This window comes from Phaenicophaeus curvirostris, chromosome 3 (assembly GCF_032191515.1).
Source record: "Phaenicophaeus curvirostris isolate KB17595 chromosome 3, BPBGC_Pcur_1.0, whole genome shotgun sequence".
Lineage (NCBI taxonomy): Eukaryota > Metazoa > Chordata > Aves > Cuculiformes > Cuculidae > Phaenicophaeus > Phaenicophaeus curvirostris.
The window spans coordinates 15,486,530-15,512,083 of record NC_091394.1 but is presented as its reverse complement, the minus strand read 5'-3'; the positions used below and the strand labels follow the sequence as shown (position 1 = coordinate 15,512,083).

The window sequence follows — 25,554 nt, the reverse complement described above, 5'->3', positions numbered from 1 at the left end:
CATGAGAGAAATAAAGAAAAATGCCAAGAGGAATGAACTTCACTATGAAAAGACAGTTTCATATTTTCCAAGTGTTTTCTCCAAGTGAGCTCAATTTACACTGAGTTCCCAGGGACATACACGTATTTCCAGATAATTTTAATAAAACCGTGGAGACCTGAACTCCATCACCTATTAAATCTGCAGGCACCACTGCCAAGCCACAGAAACACGCTGACCGTGTCTCCTAAGCACCAAGATATACAAGCAGATACAGAATTTCAGGCAATTCTGTGTCTGCATCAGATGTCAACATGGCTGCACCCTACAGTGCAACAATAAAAACAGATATTCCTCGGTCCTCATCTTCCACACACATTTTGAGGAACACAAACGACCTCCAAAATTTTGTTTCATGTACAGTACCACCTCCCTAAATAAGGAGAGCTTCATTGAGGAACACTCAATTTCCCCGTGTACAGAAAATTCTATAACATATAAACTTGCATGGGTCTGTCATATCATTATTCTCATAAATCCATCCATGACTGCAACACTTGCTCAGTGTAAACAGATTGCAGAACAATTCTGGAAGGAACAGCACAGCTGCGCAACGCAGTGGACGTGCTGGCTCCAGAAGGACAGGCTACCATACGGTAGCATTTATTTCCAATATTACTCAACATACACTGTCCAAAGCCCAGGCTTTGAATCTTCCATCTGCAACTCTTTGTGAAACGTGAACACACTAATTAAGAGATAGGCTGCAATTTTCAAAGAATCCTAAAATAGTCACACATTTCCTTTAAATGCCGAGAGGGCCTATCAAGCCAGCAGAATGAAAAAAGAATCTATTTCTTTCTATGAGCAGTAAAACAGATCAGTGTCATGTGCTCATTCTCCCTTGCGCTACCCATTGGTAGAAAGTCTTGCTCCTGAAACCACCTGTATGCAAGGACTAAAGCTGTGCGTGAACAATCTACACCCCAGTCCTTCCTCACACCACTCCCAATCAGTTGCATATGTACTCCTCACAAACATTACACAAAGCAGCCTCCCAAACAACTACTACATGGACCTGTCTCCACCTACGTAATTTAATTCTGATTAATGCAGGTATTTTCTGTGATAAGCACTATGGAACAAATCACCAGCACCTGAGAAGGCACAAAAGGAACATGAGGTCTCCAAATCACTTAGTTCTCTGAATTTCATAAGAAAATTTATCTGGTTGCTGGAAGATAAGACAATACTATTTTCAACTTCTTAACTGCATCATTATAGTACAATTGAATGCCACTGAATTAACTGTTTTTCTTTCTATGCGCGGTGATGGTACTGTCAGTAAAAGGAAAAAGTAGCACAGAGAATTCAGACATGCCTCCTTAGGGAGTTTAAAGGTTTTAACTGTAAATAAAGCTTGATATAAGCAATTTAATGCAGGAAAACCCCTGTTGCTGTTGGGGTTTTGTCTACAAATAAACAACTCTTATGAAAGATTTATAAATATTTGGATACTGTTGCACGCGTGTAGCCAGGTACTAAACAAGGCATGAGAGGCTTCTCTCCCATCTGAGCTTCCACATTATGTTTTCCCAGGTAACTATGTCTACCTGTTCCTGGCCAAGCTGGGAAGGAAAATTCAGCCTCTGTGCTAGGGACGTGTTTGTTACAATCTGCTTGAGAAAAAATAAGCAGCACAGGCTAGTCGATCTGCTGGAGGGTAGGGAGGCTCTCCAAAGGGATCTGAACAGGCTGGACCGCTGGGCTGAGACCAATGGCATGAGGTTTAACAAGGCCAAATGTCCTGCTCTTGGGACACAACAACCCTGTGTAGTGTTACAGACTAGGAGAAGTCTCCTAGAAAGCTGCCTGGAGGAGAGGGACCTGGGGGTGTTGGTTGACAGTGACTGAACATGAGCCAGCAGTGTGCCCAGGTGGCCAAGAAGGCCAATGGCATCTTGGCTTGTATCAGAAACGGTGTGACCAGCAGGTCCAGGGAGGTTATTCTCCCTCTGTACACAGCACTGGTGAGACTGCTCCTCAAATCCTGTGTTCAGTTCTGGGCCCCTCACCACAAGAAGGACGTTGAGGCTCTGGAGAGAGTCCAGAGAAGAGCAACGAAGCTGGTGAAGGGGCTGGAGAACAGGCCTTATGAGGAACGGCTGAGAGAGCTGGGGTTGTTTAGCCTGGAGAAGAGGAGGCTGAGGGGAGACCTCATTGCTCTCTGCAACTACCTGAAAGGAGGTTGTAGAGAGGAGGGTGCTGGCCTCTTCTCCCAAGTGACAGGGGACAGGACAAGAGGGAATGGCCTCAAGCTCCGCCAGGGGAGGTTTATGCTGGACATTAGGAAAAAATTCTTCACAGAAAGGGTCATTGGGCACTGGAACAGGCTGCCCAGGGAGGTGGTTGAGTCACCTTCCCTGGAGGCGTTTAAAAGATGGGTGGACGAGGTGCTGAGGGGCATGGTTTAGGGATTGATAGGAATGGTTGGACTCAATGATCCGGTGCGTCTTTTCCAAGCTGGTGATTCTGTGTGTGATTTCTCAGAGATTAAGCAAAAGGCTGAAAAACAAAAGGTACCCTATAAAAGGGAAGCAAGAGAATGTATTTCCCCCTTTCAACTATTTGGGTCACTCACTTGAAGGGTTTATCTGTACCAGAGGCTGATGTGCATGTTCACTCGAACCATGGAAGAACAGAGCTCTGCAGCCAGTCATTGGGCCTGACCTGCTATTCAAATCTGGCAAGTTTTGCGCACAGACTACTTACATGAAGACAGCTTAATATTTCATATACAGCATAGAGCAGTTTGTTCTGTAACAATAAGGTTAAGCGGGAATTCACATTAAAAAACAATGACTGAATACTGTTCATACATGCACTACTTCTTGTAAGAAAGTAATCCCCCTGCTCCATCCCACCTCCTTCCCCCGCTCCTCCCTGGTAAAGTAAAATGAAAAAAATAAAATAATTCATTGTTGTCACTTTCTTTCCAGGTGAATTTAAGCTAAACTGTAAAATAGGAAGCAGTTTAAGACCTTTCATGCTCCCCCCAATCCCCCCATCACTTCAACAGTAAACAGAATTTAAAACCGAATTTAAAAATCTGAAATTACTCTCAGGTAGCAAATTAGTACCTAAATAATTGGCAATGCACCACAAGCAATATTTCTTTCCAAGTAACTCTTTATGAAAATGAAGCAGCACGGGGAATTTACGGTGCTTTTCATGGCAAGAAACCCATAGTATCTGTATAAACAGGTTTTGTACTTCGGGCAGTTCTATATTTGTAAAATATTTTCCAGTAGGCCTGGATCTCACTTTGAAAAGGAGAAAGTATGGTGTTTAACCACTTGAATGCAAAGAGCTTTCATTCCAAAACAACTATGGCTAATTTCAGAATACACAATAAAAAATAAACAACTATATGGATGAACAGTATTCTTAAATAGGGTTGGCGTAATGTCATGACAAGTTGTGGGCTTTTCCAAAAAATATTGGCACTATCTGGTCTTGCAAAAAGAACAAGTGAGAACAGAAACAAGCGCTTTTGCTGCTCTTCATTCTCTGACAAGCGCAAGTAGACTTTCCATCTCCATCCCAACAGAGTCCATCAAACCATGGGAACAGAAAGACTAAGTCTGCCTAGCCCTTACTAGTCCTTTTGTACAATACTACACTAACCCTAAAAAGTAGAAGCTTGCCTTATATGAGGCTGGAAGAGAATAAACCTTAAAGAAAACAGAAAGAAACAAGACAGCTGAGCCAGGAGAGGCAAGACCCTGTATTTTGGTCTTGGCATCAAGTACTAGAACCCACTGAGACATTGCTTATTAATTGCAAAATAGAATTACTAAAAGCAAAGGAATAAAATAACAGCTTGTATTCACCAATATTCAATGATGTCCATAATTCACAATCCGTCTTCTTCAGAAAGAAGAAATCTTCAACAAAAACACAGTCAGTGTTCTTTAGAAAAGTAATGTTTCCTGATACTGTGAGATTGAAAATTGAGTAAATACTAGTTGCAGAGCAACTAACTGTTCTTTTAGGAAGGTTTTCTCTTGTTTCTTACAAATCCCTGCAAGAGCTGGAAGGGGAATTTAATTACCTGTATTTGCTTAGAAGCTGGGAAGAAAAACAATTTCACTTTCATTATGAAATGGTTTAATCAACACTTAGTTGTAGGACTGCACTTGGGTAGTCTCCTTCTAGATAATTTTACAAAGTTAGTACAACCTGCAAGACTTGAAATTAAAGAAACAATAAGCCTATCAAGCTTATTACTTAAAACTACAGTATAACTCTTTATCCACCTTCTAAATACATAATAATTCAGAAAAGAACACAAATACCTGTATTTAAAATAAAATACCGTTCTGTAATTACCCACAAAAAGTTAGCTATGTTTGATCCTGGACTTTCTATCCACCACAGACACATATATCTGTGTTTGTCCCACAATGGAAAAGCTGGGTTTGATAAGAAAGTAATTCTGCATTAACACATTATATTCAGCGATAGCAGACCTCATCGGAAGACAGCAATCCTCAACTTCCTAATGTAAGCACAGGAGTATGAATATCTTCTGGTTTATAGAAGTCCATTAGGAGTTTGAGGATGATGTCCTGGCACTCTCTGGATTCTCCCCAGCATCCCAAGGCCAGGCTGACCTCACCCAAGACCACTACAACACACAGCCCTGTGCTGGAGGATTCGCAGCTTCCTCGAGTATAGGAAGGGTTCAGGACTCACTGAGGACAGAAACTAATCCCATTTGTCCCCTGTGGACAAGGCACTACCCAGGAAATGAAGCTGCACAACAGACCTTAGGAGCTATAAATCCAGACAGTAAAACAACTGCATATTTCAAAAAGCACAAGGTTATGCACATCTGACGTTGTATTGTGTTTAGTATGCGATGCTGCTCTGTGTTGCTACGAGATGACCAAGTGATTCTTCAGTTTAGCACATGCAAAGAAAGAGACGTAATTAAAAGCAACCAAAAATAAATAATCGTGTTAATTACAACACTGACAGTTCAGAAACACGATCTGACCTATTTGTAGCTGTATTTAATGAATTGGTAGAGTCAGTCTTAGGAGCACCTGAAGGTATCACAAGTACCAAAATTCTAATCATGGCAGAAGCCAAAGGCTGGTCTCCCTTACAAAGAGCAAAACCCTGTCCTAGCAGGGACCTATCAGAACATCAGTCAAAGCAATTGTCCCATTAGAGCAGAGAAAGCTGTGCTGACACAGAAACACACGCCGTATCCCCAGGGAATCCAGGAGCAATTTATCTGGTATCCATCAAAGTGTAGGCTTGGTACCAACTACCATGAGAAGTTATTGAAAGAAAAAAAAGAATCTGGATTCACACCAAGACATTCCCTCATCAACACCTAGAATCATTGCTGTGCTGTTCAGAAATGAAGAACTGCCACAGGAACAGGGATCAAAGAAAAGCACAGAAAAATTCTGTCTTCCAACTTTGTGGAAAGTATTTTGATTTTGCAGACTCTCCTCGTGGCACACAGGCAAAAACAGAAGGGAAAATACATGCCCTGTGCATACTATGATCAGACATGCCATGCCATGCCCGATATATTTACCTGCATATGCAGCAAAACATATCAAACAAATGATATGACCTCAAATAAAAAAAAAAGAGAAATGCAGAAAGAAAAGCCATCTGAGCACAGAAAGAAAACAAAAATGAAATATGTTTTATTATAAAATAACTTGTAGTTTTTATTTATTTTTTGAACCTTCTAAAGCAGGAAAATTAATAGTGTTTATTATACCTCAAAAAAACTCTACACTACAGAAATAAAAGAAATACTAATATTTTAAAGGTCTTGAACAGAATTCACTACTTTATTTTATCTTACATCAGAAAGCCACTGTCATAGCTCCTAACAGACCTCCAGGACAAGCACAGGCGGACACCCATTGCAGGATGTGTAGGGCGGGAAGGAGGAGAGGAGCTTTTAAGACAAAAGACATCTAGGTCATGTCAAGGAGAGCTCTGGTAGGTCTTGCATATACTACAGCACTAGGACCTTCACACAGCCTCAGAGGACAAACGCCTGCTCATGTCACCATCACACCATCATCCTGACAACAGAAGTACCAAGGAGAAATCCAGCAGTCTCACCCCAAAATAAACCAAACAGCCTTTTCAGAGGAAAGGTGATGTCAAGACTTAACAAGAATGACTGTCAGACCTGGGAGATGGTGACAAACAATCATCAATGGTTCATTCATGCTAAGGCCTTTGAGTTTTGTTGTTATCTAGCCTAACTAAATCACAGAAAAATTATTATTGAAAAGCAGTAATATAAAGAGGTTTTATATTGTCTTATTATGAATGATTGCACATATGTTTACTAAAACAACGTTTGAAAATTCTGAAAGGATCTCATCAACCACCAGAGTTACTCACTAAAAATCTCTGTGTATTTGTGTGGTCTTAAAAAGAAAAAAAAGCAAAAAAGGCAGTAAGAGTCGATCTGATCAGCATGCACTTATATAAACAAAACCCCAACACAGCAAAGGAAAACAGATATGGTGAACAGAAAAATCACACCGCTTTTTAGTCACTATTGGTAAAAGCGTAAAGTAACACTTATCTGATTAAGTACTTCTGGATTGGTACTTGCTGTTGAACCTTACAGTACAGTTATATTTAGAACACTGATAACAAAGTGTAATTTTCTTGCTCAAGCGCCATACCAATTCTATGACTTTGCATCTTATCTGTTTATTTTATTGAGTACAGGAGGTTTTCACTGTTAGCACCACCAAACCAGCATAGCTCAGAAAGATCAAATTTTCTTTTAGCCTTCAGATCACTGCTAGAGCTTGCTGTGAAAACATCGATTGCAACACAACAGCTTCTGGAACACTGAAACTTACATCTATCTGGCTTCTTACCTGAAGAAAAAAGGAGGACTCCAGGCTACCGGGTGGTCCTGGCAATTCTGGCAATTCATGTAGTAAAAGTTACTGCGGGTTTAATCTTCAGCTCTTCCTGTGCCAAGCAGGTCTTTGAATGTAGATTTTCCCTAAGTGAGCTCCCTAATTACCTGGCTGATGTACTTAGGTGAGGGACTCTCCATCACACCTTACTGAGTCATTCTATTTTGTACACGCCACAGTGAGAAGCAGGGAGAGAGAAAGATAGACAGAGCAACTCAAAGGCCAACCTTCAAATTTCTGCGCAGGTCAATCACCTCTTATACAACACTGGAGAATGCAGAGTGAAACCAAAAAACCCAGTCAGTCTACTGGCCTCTGCAAGTACCTGGGGCCCAGCTTACATCAAGTTCTCACTTCGTTTGCACCTTTCTTATCTGCTTTAATGATGCTCATCACCTTAGGAGGTTTGTATAGTTTTCTGTCTACCAGAGAAAGGTTTATAACTCATCTCTGAAACTGTCAGAGGAGTCTGCAAACTCTCTTCCATACAGCACATGCCAAGGAACACACAGAACACAGCTTAATGTAAATATCAAGTGAAATTTACAGGGTCAGCAGTAAGAAATGGGTTTTTTAGTCCCATAGACACTCTCAATCTGGAAGCTATAGTAAGAACAAAGAGAAACAAACAGAAAAACAATCCTCAATCTTTTTTCTTACCCATTTCTATCTTTACAACTACTCTGTGCATACGCACGGCATCTTAGGCAGCTCTTTATTGGTGGATTAATGAAATGGAAAAGACATCGCTTCTGGTCGAGGGGAGACAAACAGATATGAGATTCTGTGTGTCAGCACTATTGCAGCACGGCCCTGCCATGCAATTTCTGTGACTCACTCCTTGGCATGGGTTAAGTCCCTAGCTCATTGCTGACACTCTCATACTGAAACTATGACAACAATACACTATTCCCAGCATCACTTATTTAATGATAAGCAGCCTGTCTAGCTGGGCAACTAACAGCTCTGGAAACACTCTATATCTTAAGAAGATTAATATATTAATAAGGGTTGTAACTTCCATTAGCTGGAAATACAGCCACTTTTAAAAGATCCTTAAATCACAAATTCAGCTGGAAACACAGATTTTTAAGTCTTTTCCCATTCCCAACTTCGAACACAGAAGGTGGCTTTACCCACTATGGAAAAAATAAATTTCTAAAGACCTATCAGTCTCTTAGAAGCAGCATTAAAGTGTGAAAGCTGTCAATTTTCATGGAAATTGCAACGCCAGGGCAACACAAAAAGCTGCAGTATACACAGCACAGTCGTTGCCAGAAAACGAAGTGTTTGCTGATGCCAACAGAGTAGTAGCTAAAGGCCAGGCACAGGGGAATACTTGTTAAGGCACTGAATTGCGATTCAGGAGCAGTGAGGTATTTCCCTAACTCTGCCACAGGCCTCCTAGCTGCTTTTTGAGTATGTCATGTTAACAGCCTTCATAAATGCGCGTGAGGAAATTCAAACCTGTGACTACTGGGGTCTTAATAAATATACATACATGTATACAAGGAAATTCTCATTCCTTTGAAAGCAAAAAAAAAAAAAGAAACAAAAAGAGCCCTTCATTCTGGCCACAATCATAATTATACTGTGATTTGAATTACTTGGCAAAAAGCAATATGCCATTTCTCTAGCAAGATTAACTACACACAAGGCAGCCATGTATTTACTGAACTGACTTCAAAATAAATATTTAAGTAGTCATTTTCTTTAACAGTCAGCATCATCCGAAGCAGTACCCATGCAAGTGCTTTAAATTGTAGCTAGTTCCCCTTTACCCAACTCTGTCTAGTGGAAGATCCTGAAAATTCACTCGTAATTGGCACAGCTTCCCCAAACAGGGTGCTGAGTAAAATCTGTCCCATCAAAATGTAGCACTATCCCCTGCTGAGCCCTAAAGTACTTCCATAAATACAAGCTATGTGACTGAACATTTAAACTCACAGGAGGAAAACCTGCAGAAAAAAGATGCTGGAATTACAAGGGTAAGACATGAAGAACAAACAAAAGACAGGAAACAATAGGAAAAAACAGGTTTGATTTCATCAAACAGTGGCAGAAGCAGCACAGAAGAGGAAGATGAAAAAAATACAAAATATATACACAGGAAAGAAAATTATGAGAGACAGTCGGGAGACTGGCAGAGTGATAACAAATCCTAGATATCACAGAGAGCCCAGAAATGGAAGAAATTTAAAGAAGCCATCTATTTCAACTTCTACTCTGGTACAAGACTAATGGCTTTCTGAAAGAAAGGAAAAAGGAAATAAAACGTGGTGAAAATAAGATAGGAGAAGTGGGAAACTGGAATTCAGAATGAACAGCTGTCAGGACTGGATTGCATTGCATTTATCTCACGATTTAGCTTGTTCTTACAATTGGCATGCTTATCTTCAGCAGTCCTGAGATGTTACCCATGACCGAAACCACAAATGCCTTTCAGCGTATCAGAGGTACAAAACACAGTAAAAATTGTCTTGTTTCTTTTCATGAAACAGAAAGCACAATTCTTCTTGTCACCATTACCAGAGTCTTAGTTAATGTGAGGTTATCTCCACTAGCACAAAGAGAAACACTTTGGACCCAAACCACTTGTGAGGTGAGGACAGGGCTACCTGCAGTTCTTGAAAAACATATGAGAAGTTCCTTGTCTCAAGTCCGCATGTAAGAAGCTCCATCCAAATTCCATAGGTGCAGAGCACACACAAATGGAGACACAACATGAAAGATAATTCCAAACCCACAAGTGTTAGTCCTGCAACTGCCAAAGGCAGCAATCTTTACAGCAGGTACCAGACTGCAGTCATCATCCTTTGCAATACAATACTCCGCACATTACACTGAAATCTCATATAAATACAAAGCATGGGAAACCTATGCAAATTGACCAGTTTTCCAATTTTGATTTACAGATTACTTACATTGCTTTTTCTGTATACCCTAAATCTTCTAACATCTGGACGTAAGACAGAGCGCAGTGTAAGCAGTGCTCACAGCTGTTCACATAAATGTTCTGCTGACAACAGTTCTCTCCAGGCATTTTGAGATGCTTACAAATAATACACTAAACACACGCTTAGCAAAAAGTTTTATTTTTCTTTGTTTTAAAGCTGGATATACAGTTTCACAAAGTAACCCACCCAGCTATGTGAAGTAGGCACAAAATAACATGAAAAGGTTTTAACAGGTTGAGATGTGCAACCTGCTCTGTACCTGGGGGTCTGCTTTTCTGCATGTAAGCATTACCAATGTTTTGCACCTTTTATCTGACTTCCAGGCTGACTTCAGTCCAGCAGGTAAGACCCTCCAAAGCAGATATGCTAGTGTGTGCCTGGATTTGTTAGAAATGTAAGGCCCTATGAGATAGGCAAGGAAGCTAAAGCACAGAAAATTAATGCTCTACTTAAAGAAAGGGCTCATACATCTTGCTGAACAGAGGCTTTTCCTACATTTGCCAAAGTCACCAGAAGCAGCTTTTCTGTGCTCAGATGCACAGGCATGGAGAAAGACCCATAAACCCCTGTTTTCTGCGAGAGACAGAGATGCTTTCAGTGACAGCGGAAGATGCTCTGCACTTTGCAAGACTCCTAACAGAGCAGAACAAAACTGATCCTTTAAGTCCTCATTTTAGGCTTAAGCTTACTATGCCACACATGACCAATGTATGTCTATTATCCCATAATATGGTGAGAAAAGTCACCCAGTCAGATGTTCAACCCACCCAGACAAAAGCCTAGCTCTGCTCTCCCTAATGAAGTACGGGCAGATGCAGACCACAAGGCAGTAGGTTTTAAACAACCGTATTTCTGTCTTCTAGCACCCACTGCATGAGCAAAGAAGAATAAATCCTGATTGCTGCTGCTACTACTGTTTGTCATAAACTCACCTTCATGAGCTAAAAAAAAAGTCAATTAAATAAAGCATCAGGGACTTGGTACAACTTTACAAAACTCATGCCTAGCAATTAATGATATTCTCAGTCCTAAAGTCTACCTGAAACTGAGAAATAGGAAAAACCCTGCAACACCAATACATACTGCATTTTTTCCTTTGCCATTTAAAACAGCAACCAAAGAAAAACCTAACAGTATTCTAACTTTTAAACGTGCAATTCTCAAACAGCCACTACATGAAAACACTCGGAGGCAATTCATCTGTGTAAAGCACGCAGCAGAGCTGCTCTACACCACACTAAATGATACCTGGAATTTGTTCACTGCTCAAAGGAAACTCGTAACGTTGCTGTTAATGATTTACACAGAGTCAAAACAGCTCTGCCTAAATTTTCTTAGAAATTGTGAAGCTGTGGTCGTTTTAACCTCTTGCTTTCGTAACTGCAAGCTAACCCAATGAATAAGCTGTGAACACATACAGCGTCTCTTCTCCCATGAAAGGAAGGTATTCCTGCCACAGTGGCCTTAAAAGCCAGTGTTTGTTCCTAGGGCACACTCCATAGACACAGCTCATACCTGAATTCATATGGGAACTCACCAGGACAGATGAAGCTGTCCTCCTGCCACACTTTCCTGGCAAATTCCAGACAGATTTTCTCATTGAGCAAGTAAAACCTGATTAGGGGCCAAATATCCACCTGTTTTCAGTACGGATGTTAGCAACTCGGGGAAAAACAAACTGTTCAGCAAAGCCCGCTGCTATCAGCACAAACGCATCCAGGATTGCTAGGAAAAGCAACAAGCAGTAATTCAAGGCTGAAATCATCACAGATAAAACAGACAGGCGGTATCGGTCAGCATACACGACAGCGTTGCCATCAGCTTCTGCAGGAAGGGATTAGCACCCACACGCCTTGCTATACAATATTCTAAGTCCATCTTCACCTAATGACTGGACTTCCCTCCTTCAGCCATGTCAGAAGTGATCCAATTGAAGTTAGTGCAGTTACTCTAATTTCTTTTCATATACGTGATACCAAAGCCTGGCCACAAACGGGTTTACACAGCTGAAACTGGTTACATAGGATTCAGGATGTTTGTTGAGAAATGCCATCAGACCCCAGTGTCACCTCCAAGAGGCACTGTCAGTTTCTCACTGTCAGTTTTCTCACCTCAGCTGGGGTTGTTTAGCCTGGAGAAGAGGAGGCTGAGGGGAGACCTCACAGCTCTCTGCAACTACCTGAAAGGAGGTTGTGGAGAGGAGGGTGCTGGCCTCTTCTCCCAGGTGACGGGGGACAGGACAAGAGGGAATGGCCTCAAGCTCCACCAGGGGAGGTTTAGGCTGGACATTAGGAAAAAATTCTTCACAGAAAGGGTCACTGGGCACTGGAACAGGCTGCCCAGGGAGGTGGTTGAGTCACGTTCCCTGGAGGTGTTTAAGACACGGGTGGACGAGGTGCTAAGGGGCATGGTTTAGTGTTTGATAGGAATGGTTGGACTCGATGATCCGGTGGGTCTCTTCCAACCTGGTTGTTCTATGATTCTATGATTCTAAATTCAAACTCTTCAATGAATCTTTAGATACCGAGCAATCAAGACAAATTTTTAATCGGTAGTCCAACTGAGAAATGCTCTTCAAAGCACACATGTAATTGGCATCGTAGATCTTCTCTTCACCAGGATTTTAGAAAGCAGCTGTACCATTACATAAGCTACGTACCGAAAGAGGAAGCACATTTTATCTGTTGGTTTACATAAAATATTAGCTTAAAAGGTCACGCTCAAACAGACCGGTTTTCAAGAGGAATTAAGGATTTTATTAAAAAGAAAATAGATCAGCAAGCTATATGATGCTCTGCTAGTCAAAGAAGCATCGCACACATACGATTTCATTAGTACAGCACCCGCAATAGGATCTTTTCTTCATCCATCGTTCCCTATTCCACCTTCCAAATTAAGTACTACAAGACTTCCTATCAAACACAGAAAGTTAGGAAATGAAACCTAACAAAAACTACTGTGGCCCACTAGCAGGAACTTCAAAGCCGTCTCCGTTTCGCTGGAAGTCGAATTACGACACAAACTTTAGAACTAAAAATAAAAAAAGCCGCCGAGGCCACGCCAGCCTCGCTCAGCCCGTGCAGGCAGCGGGAAGTGGAGCAGCAAATCGCAGCGAGCACGCAGCTCAGCTCTTAAAAACTTGCTCAGCTCCTGCTTCGACAAAAGGCATCGCTCAGGACTTCATCTCGCTGCTCGTCTAATTAACGGACTAATGAATTGGCTGCTGGCACGCTCTGCGCTCGCTTCCTCCCCCCCCCCCCCCCGGAGCCCCCGTGCCCGGCGGCAGCGCTGCCCGCGGGCTCCGTGCGGGTCCCCCGGGGCTGGTGGCACCGGAGCCGCGGACCCTGACAGCTTCGGGCACGGCTTAATTCGAGGTCGGCGTCGCTTCTCCTCGCTCCGGGCTGAGGGAGCTCGAGGAGCTTTCCGAAAGGCTTTTGGGCAGCGGCGGGCGGGCACTGGGGGTACGGGGTCGGGGGGGGAGACCCGAGATCTTCTCTTCATCGGGATTTTGGAAAGCGGCTGTACCATTATATAAGCCACGTTCGGAGAGAGGAATCATAGAATAACCAGGTTGGAAGAGACCCACCGGATCATCGAGTCCAACCATTCCTATCAAACACTAAACCATGCCCCTCAGCACCTCGTCCACCCGTGCCTTAAACACCTCCAGGGAAGGTGACTCAACCCCCTCCCTGGGCAGCCTGTTCCAGTGCCCAATGACCCCTTCTGTGAGAATTTTTTTCCTAATGTCCAGCCTAAACCTCCCCTGGCGGAGCTTGAGGCCATTTCCTAGCTTAAAAGGTCACAAGCAAGCAGGCTGGCTTTTAAGAGGAATGAAAAAAAACCCAAAACAATAAAAAAACAATCCATCAAGCTATATCGCTCTCTGCAACTCACAGGAACGCCGCACACGCAGATCTCGTTCCTACAGCGCTAGCAATAGAAGCTTTTCTTCTCCCTGTCCCACCTCCCAAGTTCGGCGCTCCTAGCGAACACAAGACACCCGAGAAGAAGCCGGCGAGGAGCGAGCCCAACCCGAGCCCGGGCAGCCGGCACCTTCCCCCGCGTCCTGCCCCTTCGCTCCCCCTCTCTCCCTCTCCTCGCCGGGAAGAAGCGGCGCCGAGAGCTGCGCTTACCCGCTGGGAGGCTTCCCGGCCCCCGGGCGCACCAGGGTCTCCATGCCCGGCGTCCCCTCGCTCCGCGGCCGCGGGGGATGGAGAGGAGCGCGGCTCCAGCCCGGCCCCGCGGCGCGGCCGGGGACGCCCACTGCCCGCTCGCATGTGACCGGCGGGGGCGAATGCGGAGGCGGCCGCACCTGCTCCCAAAACCCTCCTACGCCTCCGGTAAACTCGCCGAGGCTCCCTGGGGAGTTTTAGGAAGCGAGCAGCCCTTGCTCAGGCTGGGGCAGCAGGAGGGAGCGATCTCCATCGATCGCGTGCGGCGAGGCAGGGGCTGCTTAAGGAACGTGCTTCCCGCTGGCGTGCGAGTGTGTGTAAGTTTTCCCACAAAACTTATGCGTATTCTGTTACCCTCCCGAGGTCTAATTTTAATGTTATTGTGAACTTCACAACAGTCAAGCCTCTCGCTAATTTGGAGCTGTCTCCAGCCCTGCCTGACCTTGCCTTTGAGATAGAGAGAGACTCCAAACAGCTGATTGCAGCAGGAGAGGCGCCTGTTCGTCACAGGGCACCCTGCACACAATACATCTACACGCAATCATCTTCCAAGAGAAAAAGCAGTCTGAAAGAAAACATGCTGTCAGAGGGACATTCTATCTAACTTTCAAAAAACACTTATGAAACTAGCGTAAATAAAAAATATTCCACTTTTTATAATAGTAACTTCTTCTTGTATCACCTCTTCTGCTATAAACTTGGCAAAACCAAAGCGTGCCCGGCAGCTGTCCCTGGAGGCTCAGCCCCACGGGCAATGGAGGCTTTCCACGAGCCTCATGCCCTTCCCAGCACCTAACATTGCAACATATAATTAATGGCATGAAATTTAACAAGGCCAGATGCCGGGTCCTGCACTTGGGGCACAACAACCCTATGTAGTGCTACAGACTAGGAGAAGTCTGTCTAGAAAGCTGCCTGGAGGAGAGGGACCTGGGGGTGTTGGTTGACAGTGACTGAACATGAGCCAGCAGTGTGCCCAGGTGGCCAAGAAGGCCAATGGCATCTTGGCTTGTATCAGAAACGGCGTGACCAGCAGGTCCAGGGAGGTTATTCTCCCTCTGTACTCGGCACTGGTGAGACCGCTCCTTGAATCCTGTGTTCAGTTCTGGGCCCCTCACCACAAGAAGGATGTTGAGGCTCTGGAGAGAGTCCAGAGAAGAGCAATGAAGCTGGTGAAGGGGTTGGAGAACAGGCCTTATGAGGAACGGCTGAGAGAGCTGGGGTTGTTTAGCCTGGAGAAGAGGAGGCTGAGGGGAGACCTCACAGCTCTCTACAACTACCTGAAAGGAGTTTGTGGAGAGGAGGGAACTGGCCTCTTCTCCCAAGTGACAGGGGACAGGACAAGAGGGAATGGCCTCAAGCTCCGCCAGGGGAGATTTAGGCTGGACATTAGGAAAAAAATTTTTCGCAGAAAGGGTCATTGGGCACTGGAACAGGCTACCCAGGGAGGTGGTTGAGTCACCTTCCCTGGAGGTGTTTAAAGCACGGGTGGACGAGGTGCTGAGAGGCATGGTTTAGTGTTTGAAAGGAATGGTTGGACTCGATGATCAGGTGGGTCTCTTCCAACCTGGTGATTTTGTGATTCTATGATTCTATAAGGCTTGCTTCTTGCCTTTATTATATTTATTTATTTTCCTAGAGGCAGTGCAAACAATTCTTGAAATCAGTAGCAACTTTGGTTAAGAGAGGGGCTGGAGGGTGGTGATAGCGCATGCACGGCAGGGCAGGCTTCTTCCAGGTTGTCTCAACCCCTGGGTGGGAGCCCAGCACCGGGGAAGGCAGCGCAGAGCCCCCTGCACTCTCAGTCTCACCCCCGGACACGAGGCTCATGCCCCAAGCGCTGTGAGGGGCCCGCTGGCACACCCTTCACAGCAACGCAGGTGGCATGCTAAAATCTCAGCGTGCTGTTTCAGAAATATGCCCCTTGCACCATTTTTACCCCAGGAGAGCAACTGTTAGGTTTGCGTGTGAAAGGAGAACCAAGCCAGAGGCTGCGGAGCCTGGCTTACATTATTGCAGTATGTGCCTGCTCTTGTGTGTGCCCGGTGCTGGGCACCCTGGCCTCTCTTGGGCAATTCAGGAGTTCTCTGCTCCCTCCAACCGTCTCTGTTTGCTTCACCTTACTTTCTCAGCCCTGGATCAGGATACAGGAGTGAGCAGGTTGAGTAAATTGATGGTAAGAAACTCAGGCAAAGGACTGCAAGGGGAAGGGGAGATTGCTGTGTGACTTGCCTTTTCACCTGGCTGCCTCAGCAACAGTCCCACAGGTCCCATTTAATGGTCACCTCTTTTCCCAGCCCTTCCCTCCTGTCAGTCTTGAGCTCCTCCCTCTGGTGTTCTTCCCATCAGAAAGTTTCTTGCCCAGTTCAGTGACTGAAGTAAATGCAATCAACTCCTCTTGACCCACAAGCGTTTCTTCCTCAGCAAGCAAAACTTAGCAAATCTGGGTCAGAAGCTGTATGATGGCATTGCTATATGCAAGAAGCTCCCATCCTGGGCAGATTGTAAATATTTGGAAATATTCAGACATTGGATTAATTTGCCAGTAACAGAAAGGAAAAAGATGCATGCATCTTTCCCGTACTATATGAATGGAAGATTACTGTAAACACTCACCTTTGTCTTGTATCAAGGCTTTTGCATCGTGACCAAGATACCTATTTCTGTGCATTTACCCCAATATAGAACAGAACACTTATTGTAGTATGGTTATCCTTCATTTTGTGTTCTCTTGCTTTGACAGCCTGAGGGCTCCCCTTGATTCCCATCTCCTCAGCAGAGAATTTAGAATGCTACTTTCCACAGAAAAGGGATGGTTTGCAATTAAGATACAGTAGTGACACTGCATGCCTGGATTCTTTTGCATCCCTGAGATACACAGATGGCCTAAAGGCAATGGAGGCAGGCAGCTGACATAGGTAGAAATCAAATATACAAATTTGGAGAAGCGAAAGATTGATCTGTAATTTCCCTGTTATCATGGGTAGGAGTTGGCTGAGTCACCACAGTCCAGTAATTATCCCAGCCATCTGAGCAATATGCCATGGTAATGAGCTACATGCATGTTCTTAATTTGCACCCTTATGAAAATAAATAGGCCAGCTTACATACTTTAGTTTGGAAGTGGATTGGTTCAGAGACTGCGTGCTGTCAGTTACCGTAGGTCCTGGAATGAATGGTGATCTATTAAATAATGGGAATTTGGTTCATAGCTCTGTTCATCATCTATTCAGTGATTTTTCATCTCCAGTTTTTACTCCTAAATCTAAATGAACTCTCCTATCCTTGAATAGATGCTAAAGCTGCATGGGCACAAAAGCATTACAAAACTCCCCAAAACTTCCCTTGCTTGCATCATTAGCAAACTGCACTGCTCCAGTTATTTCAAGAACCTGAACAAGCTTCCTTTGCTTCAGCTCTAACTTTTACTGTACCGTGATACCCTTGAGTGGAGGTGTAAAATGTGAAACAATAAAAGAGTATTTGCTTATTATGTTCACTTCATTTTGTATAGCACAGCAAAAGAGTGAAAGCCTAATAATCACAAAATCATCATTTTAATGGGTCTCCCGAGCTCTAGGAGCAGCAGCACCAACTGACAACAAGCCCCAGTTCTTCAGTCCTGTTTAGCTGATGGAAAAGCCAAGTGAAATGCAGGGAGCATACTCCGCAGTAACACAAGGCAATCTGCCTTTCTCCAGGCCTCTTGGCACTGGGCCTGACTCTCCAAAAAGGGCAAAGGGACATTTCCAGTGTGCATTGTAATCCCCACAGTTGGGGTGCTGTGCTGGATTTTTAGGCAAAGGGCATTAGTTTGGAGAGGGGATGCATGACTATTTGCCAATCTCATTAAACATCTGCAGACTGAGCATGTTCAGTCGCCATCCCCCCCAACCTAGGACTGGCTTTTTAACCCTTTCCTGTCTGTATAGCTTCACCTCCTCAATATATTTTCTAAGAAAATTAAGTAAGTTATTTAAATGACAAAATCCTTGCTGTAAAATAGTTTAGTGCTTTAAAAGTAAGTAATTAATCACCAGTGCAATTTTGCATTTCTGCTTTTATTTCAAAACATTATTCCTATTCTTCCTCACTTTTACAGCTAGCTGTATTAATGAATCAGTTTGAATTTACAGAATAAACTTAGCTGACTGCATAAGGAATCTAGCAAGACAAGTCTAATACCAAAGAATTTGTTTCTAGTGTAGTAAAGAGGTTAAAATTAGCTCAGGATTAGCTAACATGCACCATTTAACTAAATGTTTTCTCAAGTTTAGCACATTTCTCTTCCTATGATTCAGGTGTTTGAGGACCTAGAATTAGAAACCAAGTTTGAGCTTAAAAAACAACGCAAAATACAGCAAACCTGAATTTATAGCAGGAAAAGATTGTGAATAGAAGTTAGTTAATGTGGTTGGGTTTAGTTAAATGGAAACACACATTTTTAACCACATAAATCCTTTTCCCATTCTAAGCAATCTAGAACTTGCAATTTGAGCATTAGTTCCTGTAAGACAGTTGATTTAATGTACAATTGCAGAATTCCTGGCTATGTAATTATAGCAATTGGAGCTGCGTTGCCTCAGGCTCACAAAATTCTTTCGTTTTGCTATCCACAGGAAAAAAAAAAAAGTAAAGAAAAGAAGATAAATTAGATTTTCAGTTCTTGCTAGATGATTCTGTTGAGTCTCAGAGCCACTCTTTAGAAAGCTGTTCTGGAATTTAGCCCTACAGGTCCTATTGGTTTTATTAGGAATCTGATATAATATGTCAATTTTAGAGGAACTTGTCAAAATAACTAGTAAAAATGATGTGTAGTTTTGAACAAATATCAAGTCACTGCTGGTCCATACGAGACTAACACAACGTTATCAAATACCACTGAAGAGGCTGAATTTGCTTTAGAACCATGACTTGATGAGTGGGGCACTCAAGGGGGAACAAGGATATTGTGCTTGTCTCTACCCACAGTCATATAGCAAATCACTGACAAGTTTCTCATACTTATCGTGTGTCATGCTGAGGAGCCTCCTTTGTGACTCAGTGCCAAAATGCACTTGTACAGCATCTAGAACAGAGCAAAACCAGTTTCTGCCTTGGACAACCTGGGGCTTTTGGAACAACAATTTCAGTTTTCTTCATGGATTTACCTGTAAGAGACTTACATATAAGAAATCTGTGATGTCAATTGAAGCTCCAAGGAAAGAACCGAAAAAGATACTAACCATCCGAAAACATGACAAAGAAGTTATCTGAAAGAGCAGGTGGATATGGATGTAGGTCCATGTGGCTTCATCTGAGTCTGTTTATATTATTTCTGAGTTATCAGGTAGTTAACTCACACGTATGTGAAAATACTGAAGCTTGCCCTTTGTCTTGTTACCTCTCAAACTGTTTGGTTTTGAAAGACAGATCCCTTCAGAGATTCTTATCTCCCAAAACTTACTGAAGTCAGTAGAGAATGTAGAAGATATTTGGCCTTAAGATATCTAGAAAAAGGAATTGGGAGTATGATGGAGAAAGCAAGAAACTTTTTCACAGCCTTTGCATGGAAATGGCTGTTGAGGAAACCTCAGTGTGGTCTTCAAGTGATGGGGTGGTGCAGCACGGCAGGCTAGCAGGTGCATGATGCAGTGCTAGCCCAGTGCTGATGCTTGGGACCTGCAGGGCAGATGAAGTGCTGTCACACCAGGTAAAAATATTTGGAAAAGGGAGGGTCATTTTGCCTTAGAGAGCATTTCAGACCATGCACGTAGGGCAGGGAACATGTATGAACATGGATGGCTAAATAGTTTTAAACTGTGATGTAAATAGAATAAGAGGAGTTTCTGTGAATGACGCAGCCATCAGGAAATTAAAAACGAGTTATTTTAAATGTGGCTAAAAGTGGACATGGCAGACATCAGCATAACCCAGACTAAAGCTGATATGTCTCTATAATATGCTGACACAGTCCTGAATCTCAGAACTGTAGACCTTTTTGGGATTTTCTTTTAGAAGCTGGGTGTTGATTACATGATTTTTGTTTTTCCTTCCTCTTCCCCCCATTCCGCCAAACAATTCTTTTCCCTAACAATTCTAACAATTCATTCTATATATTTTGGAAAAGTAGCCTTCTATTTCTTCCCTTTTCTATGATTTCTCTTCTGGAAACTTCTTGGTCAGAGCTCCTGTTCTTGGGCTTAGCTGTGGCAAGAACTTCCCTGGGCAAGATGCTAATATAAGATGCTTCCCAAAATCAGTGTGTTGCATGACTTACACCTGTCTGAGAACTGTGACAGAGAAGACTATACTATTATCCAGGCAAAATGTAAAATTAATCTCTAAGAGCATCTGATATTATATGACTGAAAAAAAATATCAGGCACTCTTGACCAGCTTACCAACCAAATTTGAATCAAAATATTAGCTAATATTTTTAAATGCATCTTCACTATACTCAGCTGTGTCATCCCACTCAACGTGCTGGTCAGGGTGACCCAGCTACAGCCGTTCCTCACTGTGTGGTTTTTGCTCTTTGTTTGCCAAGGTAAGGAAAGTCTGAGGTTGTCAAAGCAACATTTAAGAGAAGCAACTCACTTCTTCTCACTTTAGTGGGACCAGATGTTGGTCCCACTAAAACTCCCTTCATCCTTACCTCTTTCTGTAAGGAAATCATCTTGTGCTATGCTTAAAATTGTCTGTTATCTCTTAAGTATTTTTGTGGAAGAGGAGTAGAGCAGAACTACTTAACACAGTTCATATAAAGTGCCTTTTAGTGTATTGTTAAAGCGATCAGTTGTGTTCCAAATATAAAGTTTTTGTTACTGCTGTAACAAAAAAAATATTGTGGGATTTTTCACTTTGACGGAGTTTGTGAATTCAATCATAAACTCAGTCTTGCATTGTAAATGGAGCAGAAGTATCAAAAAGGGAAACTTATGTGTAAATAACTTTCCACCAATCTGAAAACAGTTCATTTAGAAATGATGTGAAGTCACAGCAGAGCACTTTACTTTGGCATGACACTTTTCAAGTCATTTGAAAATGGCCAGGCTATTGTAAAGGAAGGACTGATAAGGAGACAGCAGAAAGGACACTCCCTGCATGGTCTAGTGCAACAACAAAGAAAAGAGAAAGCGCTCGCTCTCTCTCTGTAAACTATAGACGTGGCACGTTCCCAGTTTTTGTTATGCAGCACATAGCGTACACATGGCTACATAGCTCCACCATTGCAAGCAGCCTGTGCTCTCCCATGCACTGTAACTCAGCTTTCCTCCAGCTTTCTGCCACTGTGTAGCACTAGCTTTCCTGTGGAGCTTCACCAACTAACTGCTGAAGTTACTCTTGAAGTTAATCCTTGCAGTGACCAAATGCCCTTAGAAAACAATTCTCAAGTGATCTATGTCCGTACTGAATACTCAATACTAGGATTTCTATTTCAAAAGGCTATTTCTGTTATCATGTATATATAATATAGCCAAGCTATAATCAGAAGAGTTATATTCACTCACAGTCCTCTCTATAAATATTTAACACTGTACGAGATAAGCTTTATTTACAACATCCATAACTATCTTTTAGCTCACTGGCTAGGTTAAACTTCTACCACTTCTAAATAGATTCTTTTTCAGTGCAATCTTTCACTGAGATTTAGAAAGGTTCCACAGTTAGGAGGTAATGGTATCTCAAAGTTTCATTTTCAAGTTTTGGCATGGATAAATAACAACATAGATTTTACAGAATTTCATAGTTACTTATGTAATTCTCATTTCACACTTGGATCGTCCCATGCACCTTTCAGTTACTCCTAGTTGATAGCAGCATAAATGAAAATAGGGCTTGGTTCTGTATTTAAGTCAGAACTAATTCATTGCAGATAAAGACAAATATATTCGTACTTATGCAAGAATAGAAAAGTACCAAGCTTGGTGCTACCACTCTTTCTATTGAATTACTTAATTGCTGATTGCCTTAGTTGAACAACACTTCAAAGGGCACAAAGATTTACATGCATGTGAAAGTTCACCAGTATTACACTTAACTTATATTCCTTAGTTCTTTATGAAAAGATAAGATCCTTTGACAAACCATATCGTCTCTAGAATGCTCCGTAAACTGAACAGGGAGTTGAGTAGCTGCATGCTGTTAAATTGCTGCATGCACCCTTGAAGGCCTACCTTATATTCATTCCTACCCCAAATGTAGACCTCATGAACCTGCTGAAATCACTGAATTACACTAATATGAGACTCATACACCTGAAGGGTAGAGCTTTAATGAATGGATGCTGTCAGCAAAGCATGTGAAGAAGGTAGATGGAGTCTGAAGACGGATCTACATAAAGCCTTATATATAATTCAGACCCAAGTTACAATTGTAAGGAAGTAAATAATGAAATAACTTACCTTGAGAAGTTTTCTCTGGGCATATTTACGTTGATACCATGTACAATAACATTTTTATAGCCACCATCATGTCATGACATGATCAGTGGTGGAGAGGGTGGGTTCCCCATCACCTGCCCCTCCAAGGCCAGCAAAGATTTCTTACCTTTCCCTTCATACATTTCAGAAACTTTACACCTTGATACCAAGAAGTCACAAGACGCTAATACTTTTCACTCTTTTTGCTAACGTACCTTGAGACTTGTCCTGCTGCTTAGCTCTTTTTCCAGAAGATACAGATTAGCTGAGTATGGCAAATGAGGAGGAAGGTAGGTCTTCCAAAGATGTCTGGAGGTACTAATCCAGGAGAGCCTGGGCTGAGATGAACTACCCAGTTGATTCACCACAGTGTCATTGGACAGATGCAGTCACACAGGGACAAGACAGGGTAATACCTCTCTCTTTAGAAAGGGTTGCAATCATCTTCCATACTCAGCTCCTGTAAGCAACACGTAATTAGAAACAAGAAAAACTCTCCTTGAATTAACAAGGAAGGGATTGGATAAACTGGCCAGCAAAGAGGGGTGGAGGAAATATGGATTATCTGGAGAACATGGCTAGCCTGATCCAAAGCCTGCCAATATTAATGAGAGGTTTTCTACTGGCTTCAACTGGTTTTTCCAAATCTTTCACATCACTTGACAACATGGGCAGTGAATACTGGGTGTTTTACACAACCTTTCTTCTCTCATTTCCTCCCCTCTTCCTCTTGAATGTGAGGTTAATTGCACCTTGATCCTGTCTCTGGCCACTTATAGCTACATGAATATTCACAGGAACCTGCTGTTTACTGTTCTCTAAAGGACAACTTGAAGGTAAAAAGTCCCTCATGTGCTTTAAATGCCTTACTCATGACATGAGCTGACTGATGAACCTTTGGAACCTTTTTACTTCTCTGTCTTCTCCTAGCTTGCCACCCTGCAATCTCAGGGGCGGGATATACATTATGACATAATTAAAATGGAACAACACTCCCTTTTTTCAGGTGAGTCATCTGCAGGTATCCAGGAAATGTACAGTGTGAAAATTAGCTCTGGCTCAGGGCATTAAGAATAAAGTAGCTCCTTAAAGCGCCTTTGGAAAAATAACTATATAGCACTTCTAACTTAGAAATACTGAAAACTAATTTCCTGCTGTTCACAGTCTCAGACTAGAATAACCATTTTACAAAGCTTCCTGTGAATTTGCTACATGGTGTGGCGCACTGCTGTGTGGCTTCAGGGACAGCCCAGAAAGCAAACTGTGACGCAAAGGGCTGTACTTGGTTCCTGTTCTGCCCCAATGGCAAGAGCTCTCCCCGCAGCAGTGGGTGTCTGGCACAGTGCTCATTGCCCAGCCTATTGGCACAAGTCTCTTTTCCAGCAGAGCAGGCTGCAAGCCAAAGCCTCACCTTTTCTCCACCTTATCCTCTCTCACCACGGATGGCAAGGGAGGAAAACAATAATCCTGCAGAGACCAGTCTTTTCTCACAATGAAAGTGTCTATCACAGAAAAGCCTTACTAGCCTCAAAGCATCTACAATACAAATCATAATCTCTTTAGTAAATAGGTACAAGTCTATAGAGATTTAAAGGAATACATTAGTTTTTTTAGTTTTTATACTTATTTGTAATCTGATGAAATATTAAAGGAACCCACAGATTTACGTGTATTTTTTCCTTTTATTGGAATATGACAGATGAAAGTGTAAGTCCTCCTAAAATTCATTAGATTAACACCTACAACAACTATGGAAGTGTTTTCACAGCACTGGATGGTGTTTTAAACCTAAGTGTCACAAAAGCCACATTTAATTTAGTGATCACTGCTGAACCAAAAAGCACATGGAAGCCTTTGGAAACTTTAGCTCAAAACAGATTTTGAAACTTGTCCATAGCTTCCAAGGGAAAATGAAGTCAGGGTGTGACATTCCAATTGTTTACGTGCACTTTGCATTTAACATGACACACCACCCCAGTTATGAAGCAAGGCTCCCTAGCCTTAGACCCTGTAGGTGTGTGCAAGAGTAACCAGCTGTGGGTCTTGCAGCAACCTCTGTGGCCTAAGTCATTGCTTCTGTGAAGGTTTCTCAGGGTACTCGATGTGAGCAGCCGTCTGCTTGTCCTTGTTCTCACACACGCAGAAGATAACCTCAGGTCCTGCCTTGATGCAAACATTTGTACGTGTCACAAACTGAAGGTTTCCATGCCCTCCCCCACTGCAGCCTTGGCTCGCTGCTGCCGAAACCCTTCTGTACGGGTTTGCCCAATCCCAGCTGAACCATTGCCAAGCTCACACTGTACCTTGAACAACGGGGGCGCCTCCAGTGCACTGTCACCCCTGTGCAGGTCTAACTTCCCCCTTCTGTGAGATTTTAGTGTCACAGTGTAGAGTATTTGTGCAGCTTGAGGTGTGGCATTTTTAACCCTTTGGAAAAGAATGACATTTGCAAGACTGTCACTGCAAATCTGTGATACCTTGCCAGCATGTTTTCAGTTTGAAGGTGATTCCTTAGAAATTTATAAAGTATGGTTCTTTTAGACATTAAAACTGCATTTCCAAACTGCTTTTTTAAATACAGATCTTGAAAATCATGTGTGTTACCTTACTGCTTTATGAATATCTTATTCCTTCCTGATGCATAAAGACTAAGCACGGCTAAACCTGAAATTTTCGGGTGGGTGTAACATAGGCTGTAAAATACATATATTTATGCATGCATATATAATTTTATAGTTCTAGAGTTGTTTTCTTTGGTGTGGGTTTCTTTTTGCCTACCAGCTTACTTGGAAGCTCCAGATGCCTGTGGCTCTCCTGAGACTCAGTCTGGAGTACCACATCCAAGTATGGAGCCCTCCACACAAGAAAGACATGGACCTGTTGGAGCAGGTCCAGAGGAGGGCCACAAAAATGGTCAGAGGGCTGCAACATTTTCCCTATGAAGAAAGGCTGAGAGAACTTGGGTTGTTCAGCCTGGAAAGGGGGAGGCTCTGGGGAGACCTTAGTGTCACTTTCCAATATTTAAAGATGAGGACAGACTTTTCACTGGGGC

The 25,554-nt window shown here is 42.8% G+C and overlaps 1 protein-coding gene across 9 annotated transcripts in view; it reads right to left on the bottom strand.

Moving 5' to 3' along the window:
* Positions 1-25,554, bottom strand: part of COBL (cordon-bleu WH2 repeat protein) — a 202,972-nt gene that overhangs the window by 142,413 nt on the left and 35,005 nt on the right. For 3 of the 9 annotated variants that reach the window (XM_069853416.1, XM_069853417.1, XM_069853421.1), the window contains exon 1: positions 14,059-14,176. The exons of 1 other annotated variant lie outside the window; for it this stretch is intronic. In XM_069853416.1, coding sequence (XP_069709517.1) covers positions 14,059-14,102 — 44 coding nt within the window. In that variant the 5' untranslated portion in view covers positions 14,103-14,176. Of the gene's footprint in view, positions 1-14,058; positions 14,178-25,554 lie in introns of those variants that run through there. 5 more of the 9 variants (XM_069853422.1, XM_069853420.1, XM_069853418.1 and 2 more) reach the window with 4 other exon arrangements.